The sequence below is a fragment of the Cynocephalus volans genome, chromosome 10, assembly GCF_027409185.1.
Source record: "Cynocephalus volans isolate mCynVol1 chromosome 10, mCynVol1.pri, whole genome shotgun sequence".
In the NCBI taxonomy this organism is placed as follows: domain Eukaryota; kingdom Metazoa; phylum Chordata; class Mammalia; order Dermoptera; family Cynocephalidae; genus Cynocephalus; species Cynocephalus volans.
The window spans coordinates 91,050,555-91,064,108 of NC_084469.1; the positions used below are offsets into that span (position 1 = coordinate 91,050,555).

The 13,554-nt window shown below is 51.3% G+C and overlaps 2 protein-coding genes across 3 annotated transcripts; both read right to left on the reverse strand.

The window, feature by feature from the left end:
• Nucleotides 1-4,004: 4,004 nt before the first annotated feature.
• On the reverse strand, nt 4,005-7,876 carry SYNE4 (spectrin repeat containing nuclear envelope family member 4). Its single transcript, XM_063112550.1, has 8 exons — nt 7,620-7,876; nt 7,278-7,428; nt 6,616-6,759; nt 6,226-6,420; nt 5,887-6,151; nt 5,043-5,140; nt 4,285-4,337; nt 4,005-4,193 (listed from the first exon to the last, which is right to left on the reverse strand). The coding sequence occupies exons 1-8, from the start codon at nt 7,745-7,747 to the stop codon at nt 4,010-4,012; spliced, it is 1,218 nt and encodes a 405-aa protein (XP_062968620.1). The 5' UTR covers nt 7,748-7,876; the 3' UTR covers nt 4,005-4,009.
• A 321-nt stretch (nt 7,877-8,197) lies between these two features.
• Nucleotides 8,198-13,376, reverse strand: ALKBH6 (alkB homolog 6). Of its 2 annotated transcripts, none has more exons than XM_063112456.1 (7): nt 13,367-13,376; nt 12,508-12,586; nt 12,143-12,211; nt 10,544-10,604; nt 10,070-10,221; nt 9,730-9,846; nt 8,198-8,635 (listed from the first exon to the last, which is right to left on the reverse strand). In XM_063112456.1, the coding sequence occupies exons 2-7, from the start codon at nt 12,568-12,570 to the stop codon at nt 8,372-8,374; spliced, it is 726 nt and encodes a 241-aa protein (XP_062968526.1). In that variant the 5' UTR covers nt 12,571-12,586; nt 13,367-13,376; the 3' UTR covers nt 8,198-8,371. The 2 variants fall into 2 exon arrangements, with proteins under 2 accessions (XP_062968526.1, XP_062968525.1); XM_063112455.1 differs by lacking the exon at nt 13,367-13,376 and adding an exon at nt 13,329-13,363.
• Nucleotides 13,377-13,554: the final 178 nt, after the last annotated feature.

The window sequence follows — 13,554 nt, forward strand, 5'->3', positions numbered from 1 at the left end:
CATAAGATTGGGCCTCAGTTGCCCACAGTGGTTACCATTCCATGAACACCTATATTGGCTTTCCCCCTGCCCTGTCTCACTTTCCCCACTCCCCCATTCCTGCCTCCAGGGATTACCTCCCAGTTAAGCCACCTCACCTGAGTACTAGACTCAAAATATGCTTATGTGTAAAGCATGGGCACAGTGCCCAGTACTCTGCTGATACTCTGTGTGTGTCTGCTGCTGTGTTTTTGCTCTCCTAAGGTAAAGGGTCAACATTTCTCAGCCCTTTGACCCTGTCTATTAAACAATAATCTCCTGATCTAAGAAAGTTCCTATAAAAACAAAATGAGGATTGGAATAATTTGGAATATGGATTATGAGTTAAAAATAGAATTGAATTAAGTGGTTAAGTTTTCTAATTCTGATAACTACTATAATTGTGTAAGAGAATGCCTTGTTCTTAAGATACACACTGAAAATATTTAGGAGTAAAGAGGCATCACATCTGCAACTTACTGCCAAATGGTTCCAAAACATATGCACATATATAAATATATTGACAAGAGTGTGGATAGTAAAGAAAATGGAGCAAAATGTTAGTTGGTGAATCTGGGTAAAGGGTATATGGGAGTTTATACTATCTTAAAATTTTTTGGTAATTTGAAACAAAACAAAAAGTTACAAAAATCAAAAACCAAAAAAAGTCAACTATCTATCACTGTCTCACTAGTCATTTTTGGACATCAGAGATCCTCACACACAGGGCACATTTTTATAAAAGGAAAGCCTATATTTTGTCAGACTTTATTAAACTCTTAAGCATAGCTGCTGCTTCTCGGATTTTGCAATTAATTAAAATTAAATAAAATTTCTGCTTTTTTTTTTTTTGGCCTTTGAAAAAATAACATCTGGTGTCCCTTGCAGCTGCTAATCTACACTCTATTAGGAATCACAGGTTACTAGAATATGTTCTTGTCTTGGGTCACAAACTCAACTCTCCCAATGAGCTAAGCCAGTGACCAGTGCATGAGGTGGCTCTGTGGGGCCGTTGGGAACTCTGGGAAACACGGTATACCTGACAATTTCCCATCACTCTTATTCAGCACCCTTCCTTGAATAGCAACATCCTGGGTATGAATGATATGGACGAAATGCCTGGAATTTTTTTACAGTGATAAAAGTATTGTAAATAGATTTTAAAACAGAGTCCTGATCTTCTGGAGATGCTCCATGAATGGGTTAAAAAGGATATGACATCTAGAGTTGGCTTCAAAGTAATCTAGGGAAGAGGTAGTGGGTTCCTGGGAGAATGAAACCAGATTGGCCCTGACTTGATAATGGTTAAAGCTGATGATGAGGTCACAAGACTTGTAATGCTGTTCCTTCCCCTTTTGTACCAGTTCAAAAATTACGAGAATGAAAGCTGAAAATACTCCAGTGGTGCCCATCTTGCTCAGACTAGTCTTCACTGTGGTCTCACCTGATCTGGCCCCATCACCTCTCTCACCCACTCTCCCCCTCCACAACTCACGCTTCAGCCACACTGGCCTTCCCATGTGCCAGGCGCATTCCTACCTCAGGGCCTTTGCACATGCTCTTTCTCAAGGTCTGCATTGTTCAGTACCATAGCTGGGACTACCTGTGACTTGAGCATTTGAAATGTGGTTAGTGCAACTGAGGAACTGAATTTTTAACTTCATAAATTTTAAGTAATTTAAGTTTAAAAACTGAAGTAGTGAATTTTTTTTCTGTTACACAACTGTATTGTTTTTTTGGTTTTTTCCCCCCTATATAAAGATGACCAGTAAGGGAATCTTAACCCTTGACCTGGTGTTGTCAGCACCACACTCTCCCAAGTGAGCCATGGACTGGCCCTCACAACTGTATTGTTTTGGTAGGACTATATTTTTATCTGTTAAAAATTTGGCATACAAATTGAGATGTGCTTAAGTGTGAAATACACAACAGATTTCAAAGAATTAGTAGGAAAAAAGGATTGTAAAATATCTCATTATTTTTATATTGACTGCATATTGAAGTGATAATATTTTGGATATATTGGTTAAATAGAATATAAATTAAATTATTAAAATTTCGGCCATTTCTACTAGAAAATTTAAAATTACATTTGTGGCTTGCATTATATTTCTATTGGACAGTGCTATTATGTGAGTCCACGTGGCTTGTTTCCTCACTGCAATTTGCTATAATGTCATAACATAATGACTTTGCTGTCTCCCTGATGCCTTTTTCAACAACCCTATTTAAACTGTACCCTCTTTCCCTTTGCCTACTTTATTTTTCTCCTTAGCACTTATCACCATCTGACCTACTATGTATTTTGTTTATTTATTTTATTTATTTTCGATCTCCCCCACTAGAATGTCAGCTCCGGAGAGACGAGGATTTTAGTCCATCTTGTTCTATGTCATATCCCTGCTCCTTGACCGGCCTGGCTCATAGCAGACAGTCAATATTTAAGTGAATGAATGAACGAATGACACAGATTTGCTCCATTAACAGTTCTGTTGGGTCAATATTGCCAAGACCCTGCCCACCCTATTTGCTGGTGATCCTAGGGAGACCATGCCTCCTCCTTGGTTGGGGGCAGACTTGGCCTGGCATTTGAAACAGGACAGACCAGGTTTGCATCCTGACTTTTCTCTGAACCTGGAGTCTCTCCCAGAATCTGCTGCTTTCTCCACCCCCTCAGTATCTGTTTCCCGCTTCTAGTACACAGCAACTTGATCTTCTTTAGAGACCCATCGCTTGCCCATTTTCAGTCCTCCTTCAGGCTGAGCTGACTGCAGCCCCAATGAGGATGGGGCATGTGACCCAGGCCAGTGGAGCCAGCCTGGGGACTTTGGTTAGAACTATAAGGGAAGTGACTGCTATTGGCTGCCATATGTGTGCCTGGAGGTTTGAGGGGCACTCTGGCCACCACTAGGATAAGAATGAAGCCAAAACTGGAAAGAACTGAGAGATGGAGACATCATTTGGGTCCCTGGATCTAGCTGTGCCTGAAGTCCTAAACAGCTCAGTTACCCACAAAAATAAGTTCCCATTTCTGTTTAACGTCAGTGGGGGTTGGGCTTCATTCAGTCACTTGCTCCCTGTGTGGCCTCAGCCAGTGACTTCCCCTCTTTGAGCCTGTTTCCCATTCTATTAAGTGGAGCCCCCTCATTGGGTGATTGTGGGAATTACTGGAGAGGGGATCTGTGCACATCCAGGAGCTCAGCACAGGCCTTCCCCATCTTGTCCTGAAACCTGAAGCTCTGGGGAGATGACTCCAGGACTGAGCCCTGACAATTCAGCCTGGTGTTGTTAAGACCCTGGGAAGGGAGGTTTCATATTCTTGGGCCAATGATGGCCCTGCCCAAGAGCCCACCTGTGGAATGTTTGAACAGAGCACCTATGTGGATGCAAGTCAGGGGCTGCAGCAGATGCTGTTGGCAGCTCACCCACATCACCTGCACCCTTCCCAGACACATCTCTGGCTTCCTCTGGCAAGCACCTGTGCTTCTTTGCCTGAGGGAGGGACCTTCATATGCCAGAAGTGTTAGGGAGTTACTATCTCCAGGAAGAGTCCTCAACAATGAGAGAAGGAAGCTGGTATACAAATGCAACAACTTCACGTATTGGGTGGAACAACTTTGAACTGTGTTTGACACACTTTCTCAAAGGTCCTCAGTGGGATGGCGCCCCAGGTATCCGGAACAACAACCAGCTCATTAACTCACCCGATACTGGCTTTCTCCCTTCCCTGGCTTACTTCCTCACTCCCCTACCGCTCTTCCTAGCATCATCTCCCAAATAAACTATTTGTGCTTGAATCTTTGCACTGGGGACTGGAGAAAGCCAAACCCAACACAAAATGGGCTCATTCAGTTTTATGTTCTGTGCTCAAGGTGAAGAGGTCTATCCAGACATATCAGGGCCATAGCCTAGATTCTGGGTACTCAAGCACCCAATGTCTTCACACATCCTTTGACAATGACCATTTATTGCATATGTCTGGCCTGTATACTCAGATTGGGGGGAGACCATTGACATAGCTGAATACCAGGTATGGTGTCCTGGCCAGTTGGGTGTGAGAGCAGCAGGGGCCCCCTGACATGGGCAGGAGCAACATGGCACCCACCAGGAGAAGAAAGAGGAGGAGGAGGATAAGGAGGAAGGTGAGGGGCTGCCTGGATGCAGGATCAGGGGTCCTGAGAAGGGAAAAACAGTGTTAAATACATGGGTGGCTGCCACCTTGAGCCCTGTCCCCCACACCCCAGACCCATCTCCCTGGCATCTCACCCAGGATCCACCTCCAGCATCACATCCTGGAGACTGGAAGATGCTTGCCTCTTCTTGTCCCAAGGGGACACAGTAGCCAGCAGCAGAATAGATGGAAGTGATACTTAGTGTGGACTTTCCCTTACTGCTACCTACCTACAGGGCTGGTCTTATTTCTCCTCCTTTCCTGGCATCTCCACTGTCCCCAGGACCCACGTGGACTTGGAATATCTCCAAGTGTAGTGGATGTATGTTTCGTGCCTGTCTTCCATCCAATCCAATCCCCTTTTCTGTTAGTAGTGATTCAATCTGGGGAGGGGGAGTGGTCATGCCTCCCACACTCAGACCTTCAGGTTCATGTGAGGCTGATCCCCACCTCCCCCACTTCCATGAGTGCGCATCCGACCCAGACCTGGCCACTCCCATTGGTTCAGGGTACAGCCCATGACCCAAGCTGGGCAGGTGCGAGTCAGCCCTGGGACTTTGGCTGCTGCCAGTAGGTCACTCTCCTTCCCTTGGGGTGGGTAAACAGTGGGAAGTGTGTGTGTAGCGGTTGGGGCAGCATTTTGCTGAGAAGGAGGCCACCTTGGGGAAGTAGAGCCCAAGAGAGGGAGAGACTGAACCCTGATAGTATTTGAGGTCCTGAATTCAGCAGTGCCTCGACTTTTCAGTTACATGAGAAAAGCAGTATCCCTTTTTGTGCTTTTCAATTTGGGTTGGGTTTCTGTCACTTGTCATCAAGATTCCCAAATGGTACATTTGGCTGAGGACCAGCTCACCTGAGGCTTCTGAAGTGGAGACCGTCTTCGGTGACCTGCTAAGCGTTTCCGGTGGCTGAGGCCCAATACAAGCATGTCCTGTGGGGAGAGAGAGGAATATAGTCCTTGGAAAACCAGCAATAAAGAGAAACATGGTTGGGGAAGGGCAAGGATGGGGGTGTCTTAGAGATGAGATTCTGCGGAAATAGAGAGATCTCACAAGAGACACCAGGAGAGGTGCCCAGCCAAAGAAACCAAGAGAAGAGATATTACTTATTCATTCATTCAACAAATATTTAATGAGTGTCTTTTACATGCCAGGCACTGTTCTAGGAGCTTGGGCCACAGTGAGGATGTAAACAGGCAAAACCCTGGCTTCCATGGAGCTTATATTCTGGTGGGAGAAAGACCATAAATTAATAAATAAATGTAGGATGTAAAGCTGAGGTAAGTGCTGTTAGGAAATAAAATAAGAAGATAAGGAGTGCTAATGTTTTAGGGCCAGGGCAGGCTTCTCTGAAGAGGTGACATTTGAGGAGAGGCTGGAATAAAGTGAGGAGGTGAGTTGGGAACACATCAGGGAGCTTTGAGATAGGAGTGAATTTGGCGTGTTTGCAGAAGAGCCAGGAGGCTAGTGCCATGATGGTGTGAAGACTGGGGGGCAGGGAGAGAGGAAATGGGGTTGAGGATGTAGACAGAGAAAGATGTGAGAGAGGGAAACAGTGAGACAAAGGCAGACACAGAGACAAAAGGAGACATAGAGGGAGGGATGAGCTACCAAGACCTCATTGAAAAGGAAGGGCCCTGCTAGAAGGCACACAAAGGTGCCCCGTGGGTACCTGGTGCTGAGGAGGGGGTCCCTCAAGGGGTTCTGCTCTCACCTCAAGGCCTTTTCCCCTGCCCTGTGGGCCTCTGTGGCCACACAGTTCACAGGGAGCCCCTGGTGTCCGGGCTGTCTTCTGCCCCAAAGGCCGGAGGCCCCCAACGTCCCCTGCTGGGTCCCACTCCAACTCTGCTGGAATGGGGAGGCTAGTGGGTGCCCAGGGCCCCCAGACCTCACCAGGTTCTGGCCTGTCTGAGTCCCCCTCGACCTCCAAATCCTGGTCCAGCATGGTGGCCTCCTCAAACACCTGGATCAGAGGACAGAGGTCATGGGAGTTGTGAGACTCGGGCCTAGGCCAGGGACCACCAGGGTGGGCCATACCATGATGTAGCTGACCAGCTGGGCCTGCAGCTGCCAGAGGCGTTGGAAGATGGTGTCTTGGTGGGCTCCAAGGGCCCTTAGGAGCTGTTCCAGGAATGCCCAGGCCCTCGGCTCATTCCACTGGGCCAGCCCTTCACCGAATGCTAGCAGTGCATCCACGTGCTCAGCTGCCCCTTGTAGGTCTGCCTGTAGGGCCTGAGTACACATGGTTGGACATCACCCCCCTCACACACCAAGGACACCAGAGACCCAGAACCTGCAGTTATCCCCTCCCCCATTTTCTATCCAGAGACCTGGAACATGTAATAAACCCATTTCCCACCCCAGAAAGCTGGCACCCACTTCTGGGGCCCTGGCCACCCTCTGATATCCTGGCTTCCCACTGCCTACCTGTAGTTGGAGCATCCCACTCCTGGCTAATGCCCAGGGCCCTGGCCGTTGCTCCAGGTCCTGCAGCCAGAGGCCTAGCCCTAATAGGCAAAGGTGCAGGCTGTCCTGCTCAGCCTCCAAGACCTCCAGGCCAGCGATGCAGTGCTGGGAACAGGGGGTGAATCAGGGCCAATGGGCCAATCAAGACATTACCTCCCCCCGCCATTGCCACCCTCTTCTGTAGGCTCCTGCCTTCTGGATGCTTCTCTATAGCAGAGTCCATCTCTGTGTTTGCACCTGGGATGCTCCCACCTGGGGATCTTCCCACTGGAGCCAAGCCTGGGGACATCTAAATTCAAGGTCTCCAGGTTCTCAAGCCTCCTGAAGATTTGAATATGTGGGGCCTGGGGGTCTGGACAGAGAGGGGGTAATAGAGCTGGGCACCCTTCCAAGAGGAATGGGACAGAACCAGGACCAATGATGAAAAACTTCTCTCCCAGTTGGTGAAATATTGAAATACTTCTATACTGATCAGTAAAGAAATATTTTCCAGATTGTCCCTCCCCTCACCGATGCTCTGCCCCTTTCCAGAATCATCACCTCATTCCCAGTGTGGAGGCCAGATTCTGGGGGACAGAAAGGAGGTAGGGGCTGGCACAGGGGTCTGGGTCACTTCAGCTCACCTCACAGTGTTTGTCCCCAAGTTGGTCCTCATGGGAAGAGAGTGTTGACAATCTTGGGGGGCTGACAGTAGGTTCAGTGCCCCTCGGCCCACCCTGGAAATGCTCAGGAGGGTCGAAGGAGTCCTGTCCCAGTTTCTGGGCCTGCTCTGGCCTAGGAGGTAGGGAACATTGACAAGCCCCTGGGTGAACCTCAGTGCCCCATTTTCCACCCCACCCTAACCCCACCCCCAGCTGTCTCCCATGTCCCCAGGTCATCATAACTACAGCTCTTCCTATCCTCAAATGGCCCCTGCTACTGCCCCCACCCTCTTGGGACCATATTTCAAAAACCCCAGCCCCCACCTGATTCTCTCCTCTCCAGATGCAAGGCAGAGGGTGCATCCAGCAATGTCTGGCTCCCTAGCGGTTCCAGGGGGATGGTTGAGGGGTTCTGAGGGGAATCTAAGACTCAGAGGGGGGGACAAGGCCATAGCTGGAGGGCCTGGGGACAGATAGTCAGGTCAAGACACCCAGTAAAAGCTTTTTCCCTAGCCAGGATGTCTCCCCTAGACCTAGTCAGCTGAACTCACCCAGGCCTGAGGCTGTGGAGAGGCCCAGAGGCAGACCTAGTTCCACCCCTTCCAAGAGGAACCTGGACCCAGTTAATTTGATGCGATGCCCAGCTCAGGTGACAGCAGAGCCACTTAACTCCTTCCTCCCTAGCAGGACCAGTAGCTAAGCCTTCCAACATCACCCCACCCCATTCCAAGGAGGTTCCAGATATAACCCCCCACCCCCTCCCTAAAGAGCCCTGGATTCTGCCCCACTCAATGACCCAAATGGTGGACCTCCAGGGCCTACCCCACCTACTTAACAGTGCCAAATGCTGTGTCTCTCAGGAACCCCAGCAACTGCCCCCTCCCTGCAAATAAATCTAAAACTAAGGAAAGACATTTTTGGTTTATTAGGAATGGGGTCTTCTCCTGTGGTTCCCACAAAGTTACTGGGAAAATAACCCAGGGGAGCCGTCTCTGTTCCAGGGCTCCAAGGTCACAGAGTTGCAGCAGCCCCAGGGGGCAGGAGCCCGGAATCCCGCTAGTCCTGAAGCCTGGCGGTCACTTGCTGAGCAGGAGGCCGGTGCGCAGCACGCGGGGCACGCGTCGGATGGTCAGCGAGACGCGGGTTCCGCGGACCAGGCGGGCTCCGGGCTGCGCCGATGGGCAGGAGGCTGCGTTGGGTGGCATGAAGGCGGCGTCGAGCGTGTCTTCCCGGGCGGCGGCGATGCCGTGGAGGAGGCGTGTGTAAGCGGCGCCACGGAGCACCAGCAGGCTGCACGGTTCCAGCAGCAGCGAGGTGGTGGGCCGGGGTGGGGGCCGAGGCTGCAGGGTGGGTGATGGTCAGCGGGTCTCCAGAGGTCGGGGGGTGTGCGAGAGGTCAGCAGGCTTCAAGAGTCAGGGGAGTTCCCAGGGGCAAAGGCTGAGGAGCAAGCATGTTCCCAGGGATAGAGGCTTTGGGGGTCGAGGAGTGAAAATCGGCAAGCCCCAGGCAGGGAGCTGTTGGGTAGGGAGGGCGAGGGGGCAGGAACTAGGCTGTAGATGGGGGGCGGGGTCAAAGGATCATTGGAAGTGGGAGCTGCAGATGGGATCTCCAAGGGGCTGGGGCAGGGGCTGAAGGATCAGTAGTCCCCAGGACACTGGAGCAGTGCTGGGCTTGAGCAGGCATGGCTGAAGGTGGGACCGGGTAGGGGCAGAGGGTAGAGCGAGTGGGCTATAGGGGACACCAGTAGAGTATGAGGGGATGTGGAGTATCCAGGAGCAGGTAGAGCTAAAGCCCCAAGGAATAGCCAGGGGCAGGGTGTCCAGGAGAGTTCTATGAACACTGGGGTGTCAGAAGTGCATCACTCAGAGAAAACGGTCAGAGAAGTTGCTGTCAGGACATCTGGGGCCTCCCTGAGCAGCGAGTCATGTGTTGAGGGGCCAAGGAGAATCTAGGGGTGTCCTCCAGCACAGGTCACATTACTGGAGTGGCAGGATGTCAGTGTTGGGGTGCCTTGTGCAGTGGGTAGAGAGTCAGGGCATCTGGGAGGATGTTGGGGCACCCTGAGTGAATGACATTGAGGTATCTGATATCAGTGTCTGTTGGAGTACTGGGGAGCCCTACAGAGGGTATATGTGCATGTTGGGCTGTTAAAGACTTGAGTGTGTGGGGTTAGGGGTCTGTGGGGTGTCAGGGACATCCAGTCAGCAGGCAGAGGTATTGAGGTGTCTGTGGATATCATGGTGTTTAGGGTACCCTGCATGCATGCAGATGGGTTGGGTGTCTGGGAAGAAGTGGGTATACCCCATGAGGGGAGAGGGGAAGGTGTCTGGGAGGGTGTCAGGAGTACCCAAAAGGCAGGGGGGATTGGGTTATTTTGGAGGGGGTGGGATGTCAGAGCACACATGAGTGGTTGGGGCAGTGTCTCAAGGCCCACCTGTTCTGTAGGGTCATCATCCTCTGGCTGCCGCAGCTTGTAGAAGTCCAGCATGGTGTGGGAACCCAGGCTGATGGTGGTGACGGTCGGGTAGTACAGTGGTCCATCCTCATGGGGCTAGGGAGTGGGCACCAGGGCTGGGCAGGGCAGGAGTCCACACCCCCCACCCTCTCGGTTAAAGGGGGGCTCCCAAGTTGGGAACAGGGAGGTGGATGCCTGGTTGGGTATGTGGCTGCTTAATGAGTGTGAGGGTGGGTAAACATGATGCCCTGCCCCCGAAGGCTCAGAGGTCTTAGTGGAGGCAGTTACTTTGGGGATTGGGGTGAGGCCATGTGGTTACCATGATGCCCTCTCCAGGCAGATACTGGTTCACGAGGACATGGTTAGCTGGGAGACCCCCAAAAAGGCTGAGGTCAGACACTTTGTCCACATAGCGCTGGAGCCAGGGGGGCAGCCGCTCAGGGACCATCCCCCGGGGATGAGGGAGCCCACCTGGGGAGGATAATGCAATTCTGAGGGCACCCAATTAAGGAGTCTTGGTACCTGCAGCCCCCACTAGGGATATCCCAGTGGTTGAAAGCACTTCGACCCCCTCAAGGACCCCTGACCCTTAGGAGATCGCCACTGGACCCTTCAACATACTCCCAACTCATCAGGAAATCCCTAACCCTCAGGACCTCCACTGAATCCTCCTGGCCCTTGGGACCCCTTGAACCCTCAGGGACCCTCCCAACATCTTGAGACTGTTGGACCTGAGTCCTCCGCCCCAGCCCACATCACAGAATCACCCATGCCCCCAGCCAGGGACACTTACCCCAGTTCTGTAACTTCCTCCCAGAAAGCTGGGTCCACTTTGGCTTTGGGGCATTGAAAACCTAGGAGGTAGGGGAAGGGGTCACTCCTTTTTTCAGGACCACCCCTCAGTGATTCTCCCACTGAGGCCAACATAGAGGCCTTTACCTGGGGTGTAAATGGGTCATCTCAGTATCTATGGGATCGTCCTCTGGGGTAGTATGTTCCCGGGATTTTGTTGCTTGCCTTCTTTCCTGGGGAGGCTTTTGGCACTAAGGCCCACCTGTGTCTACTGGGACTGAAGAGAGGAACCTGGGCTACCTGAGGACAGTCTGAGTTCTGGAACCTCCTTGTTCTTATCTCCTGGGGGAGGGAATGTGCTAAGCTGGGCCATCTTAGCATAGCAAATAAAGCACTTTGAAAATCCTCCACTGCTAAGATCCTAAGGGTCTAGAATGGGCTATCTCAGTCCAAGAAGTCTATACTCTGTCGATAATCTCCTTATTCCCTTCATAGTTATGGGGCTGGACTGGGCTATTTCAGCCTAGGAATTCTAAAATACATAAATTTTTTCAATACCAAGAATCCAAAGGTCTGGAATGAGCTATCTCAGCACAGAAGTCTCTGTTCTGTAGCTAACTTGTTCCTGGGACTCAAGCTCAGATGGGTTACCCCAGCACAGGGAAGACCTGTGCTCTGTAACTAAGGTTCTAGGGCTGCAAAGGGCTATCCCAGTGCAGGGACTCTGAGCTTAGTAAATTCTTCTTTCCCCAAACCTTAAGAATAGAATACAGACGGGGCATCTCAGCAAAGGCGATCTGTGCTTGGTAATCTTGTTCCTAAACATCTGGGTCTATGCTGAGCTATCTTAGCACAGGGAAAGTTTACTCTACACCATGGGCTATCTCAGTACAGAAATCTGAATACTAAATTCTTAATTGACCAATCTCAAGGCTCTAAACTGGGCTATCTCAGCCTATGTTTATAACCTTTTCTTTAAGATAGCAGGATTGGACTACCTCAGCAGAGGAAGTATGAGCTCTATATAACTTCCCTGTTCCTGAGACTCTCGGGTTGTGCTGGGCTATTCCTGCATAAGGAATCTGATCTCAAGGGCCGGCCTGTGGCTCACTTGGGAGAGGGTTGTGCTGATAACACCAAAGCCACAGGTTTGGATCCCTATATAGGGATGGCCGGTTAGCTCACTTGGGAGAGTGTGGTACTGACAACACCAAGTCAAGGATTAAGATCCCCTTACCGGTCATCTTTAAAAAAATAATTAAAAAATTAAAATAAAAAATAAAGGGAATCTGATCTCAACAACATCCTCATTTTGGAGGCTGTACTGGGCTATCTCAGTACAAGGAGTCTGAGGCTCATTTAACCACCTCCTTCCTAAGAATCAGTTTGGTTTCACCTAAGCCTCCTAAAAAAAGTTCTTTCTGATAGGCCCTAGCAGGTCCTAAGAGAGAGAGAAGGAGATGGTGGGGAGTGGGTGCTGTGTGGCACTCTCCTTTCTGCCAGGGTCTTCACTGCAGCCTTGGGGACTCTCATATGGGGCTGGGGGTTGGGGAGGGATATGGGAAGAGGGAGAAACAGACCAGAAGGGCATTAGGGTCACCTGTCGAAGCAAATACTCCTCCTCTTCCTTGGAGATGAAGTCAGGGACATAGTAGATTACAGGTGGTGCCTAGGATAGAGATCCCCATGAAGGTGTAGCCCTTTGACCCTCACAGGGGCCCTAACATTGTGAGCAACCTCTCCCTCTGTAGAGAGGATCAGGATGTCCCCAGACAGTCCAGGGTCTGAAGTCAAGGGGCCCATGCCTATTCCAGCATGGGATTGGGGGTAGGGCTGGACTCTGAGGGTAAGAATGAATTTGGAGGAAGGAGGCAATCTATGAACCCAGGAGTCAGCCTGCCTGCCTCACCCACCTCCCACCCTCTAGTGCCCTCCTTCACCCTCTGCATCCCCAGTCCTGACAACCTGCTCCACCCTGAATGGTTCCAGAGCTGGGACCCTGACGTCCTGCTCCTCCATCGACATCATCTCCTTGCATCCAGTCCTGTGGGGAGGGGAGGACACACTGAAGTCACTAAGCTTCCCACTCTCGGGCCATGATCCAGCATTCTGCCCCATCATGGACCAGGCCCTCACCTCAGTCCTCTAGTGAAACCCAGTCAGTTTCTAAAACCTGAGTCCTCAGCATCTCAAAAGACACACAATGGACCCCCAGCTTCCCTGACTGGGAAACACTCCTCCAAAACTGCCCACCAAGGGCCTATGATATTACACATGTGCCCTCCCATGCTGTCACAGAGAACATTCTCTGATCCCACACAGGGAACCTTTCTCAAAAGCTCCACACATACCCCAAAGCCTCCTTAAACACCATAATTTGAGACCTCACTTCAAACGATCCCGGCTTTCTAATAACACTCAGGACCCCGGTGGAGTCTCCGCCAGCTCCAAGCCCTTTCAGATGCCCCGTTCTGAGCACACTTGCGCTCCCTCTCTGAGCCTCCTCGGATCCGTCCACTCTCAGCCTCCTCGGATCTCCCGACTCTGGACACCCTCAGACTTCCCTTTCTGAGCGCCCCTTCACTCCAGCACCCTTGGACCTTCGGCTCAGAGCGTGACTCCTCTCAAACCTTCTTCCCTGCCAAGCACCTCTCAGACCCCAGACTTTGAGTCTTTTAGGACTCCACACTCTGAGCCTCCCCGGACTCCCGCACTGAGCTCCCGGGATCCCTACTCTCAGCCCTCTTGGACAACCATCTCTGCCCGTAGCCACCCCCAAAACTGACCGTCCACCAGTGTCCCCTCCAATTTCCAAATTCAATACCTCAGCGCCTCCCCCCAGCCCCTTCCGCCCCACGTTACTGACGCAAGTCCACACACCAATAGAAGCGCTCAGAGACCTTAAGGGCCCGCCTCCCACCCAATCGGCGCTCTCTCTCAGTATTCTCCGCCCCTTCACCCTCGCTCAGGAATAGGCTGCGCCTCCTGGCCTCTGAGCCTTTGGGGACCCAC

What these genes read in the sequence shown, in the direction of transcription:
- SYNE4 (XM_063112550.1), bottom strand. Translation starts at nt 7,747, where the DNA reads ATGGCCTTGTCCCCCCCTCTGAGTCTTAGATTCCCCTCAGAACCCCTC. An exon ending in GTGGGATGCTCCAACTACAG is followed by an intron (nt 6,421 to 6,615) that starts GTAGGCAGTGGG and finishes ATGTGTACTCAG; the next exon opens with GCCCTACAGGCAGACCTACA. An exon ending in TGAGGTGAGAGCAGAACCCC is followed by an intron (nt 5,141 to 5,886) that starts TTGAGGGACCCC and finishes TCCAAGGACTAT; the next exon opens with ATTCCTCTCTCTCCCCACAG.
- ALKBH6 (XM_063112456.1), bottom strand. Translation starts at nt 12,570, where the DNA reads ATGATGTCGATGGAGGAGCAGGACGTCAGGGTCCCAGCTCTGGAACCA. An exon ending in AGGAGTATTTGCTTCGACAG is followed by an intron (nt 10,605 to 12,142) that starts GTGACCCTAATG and finishes CCTACCTCCTAG; the next exon opens with GTTTTCAATGCCCCAAAGCC. An exon ending in GAGGAAGTTACAGAACTGGG is followed by an intron (nt 10,222 to 10,543) that starts GTAAGTGTCCCT and finishes TATCCTCCCCAG; the next exon opens with GTGGGCTCCCTCATCCCCGG.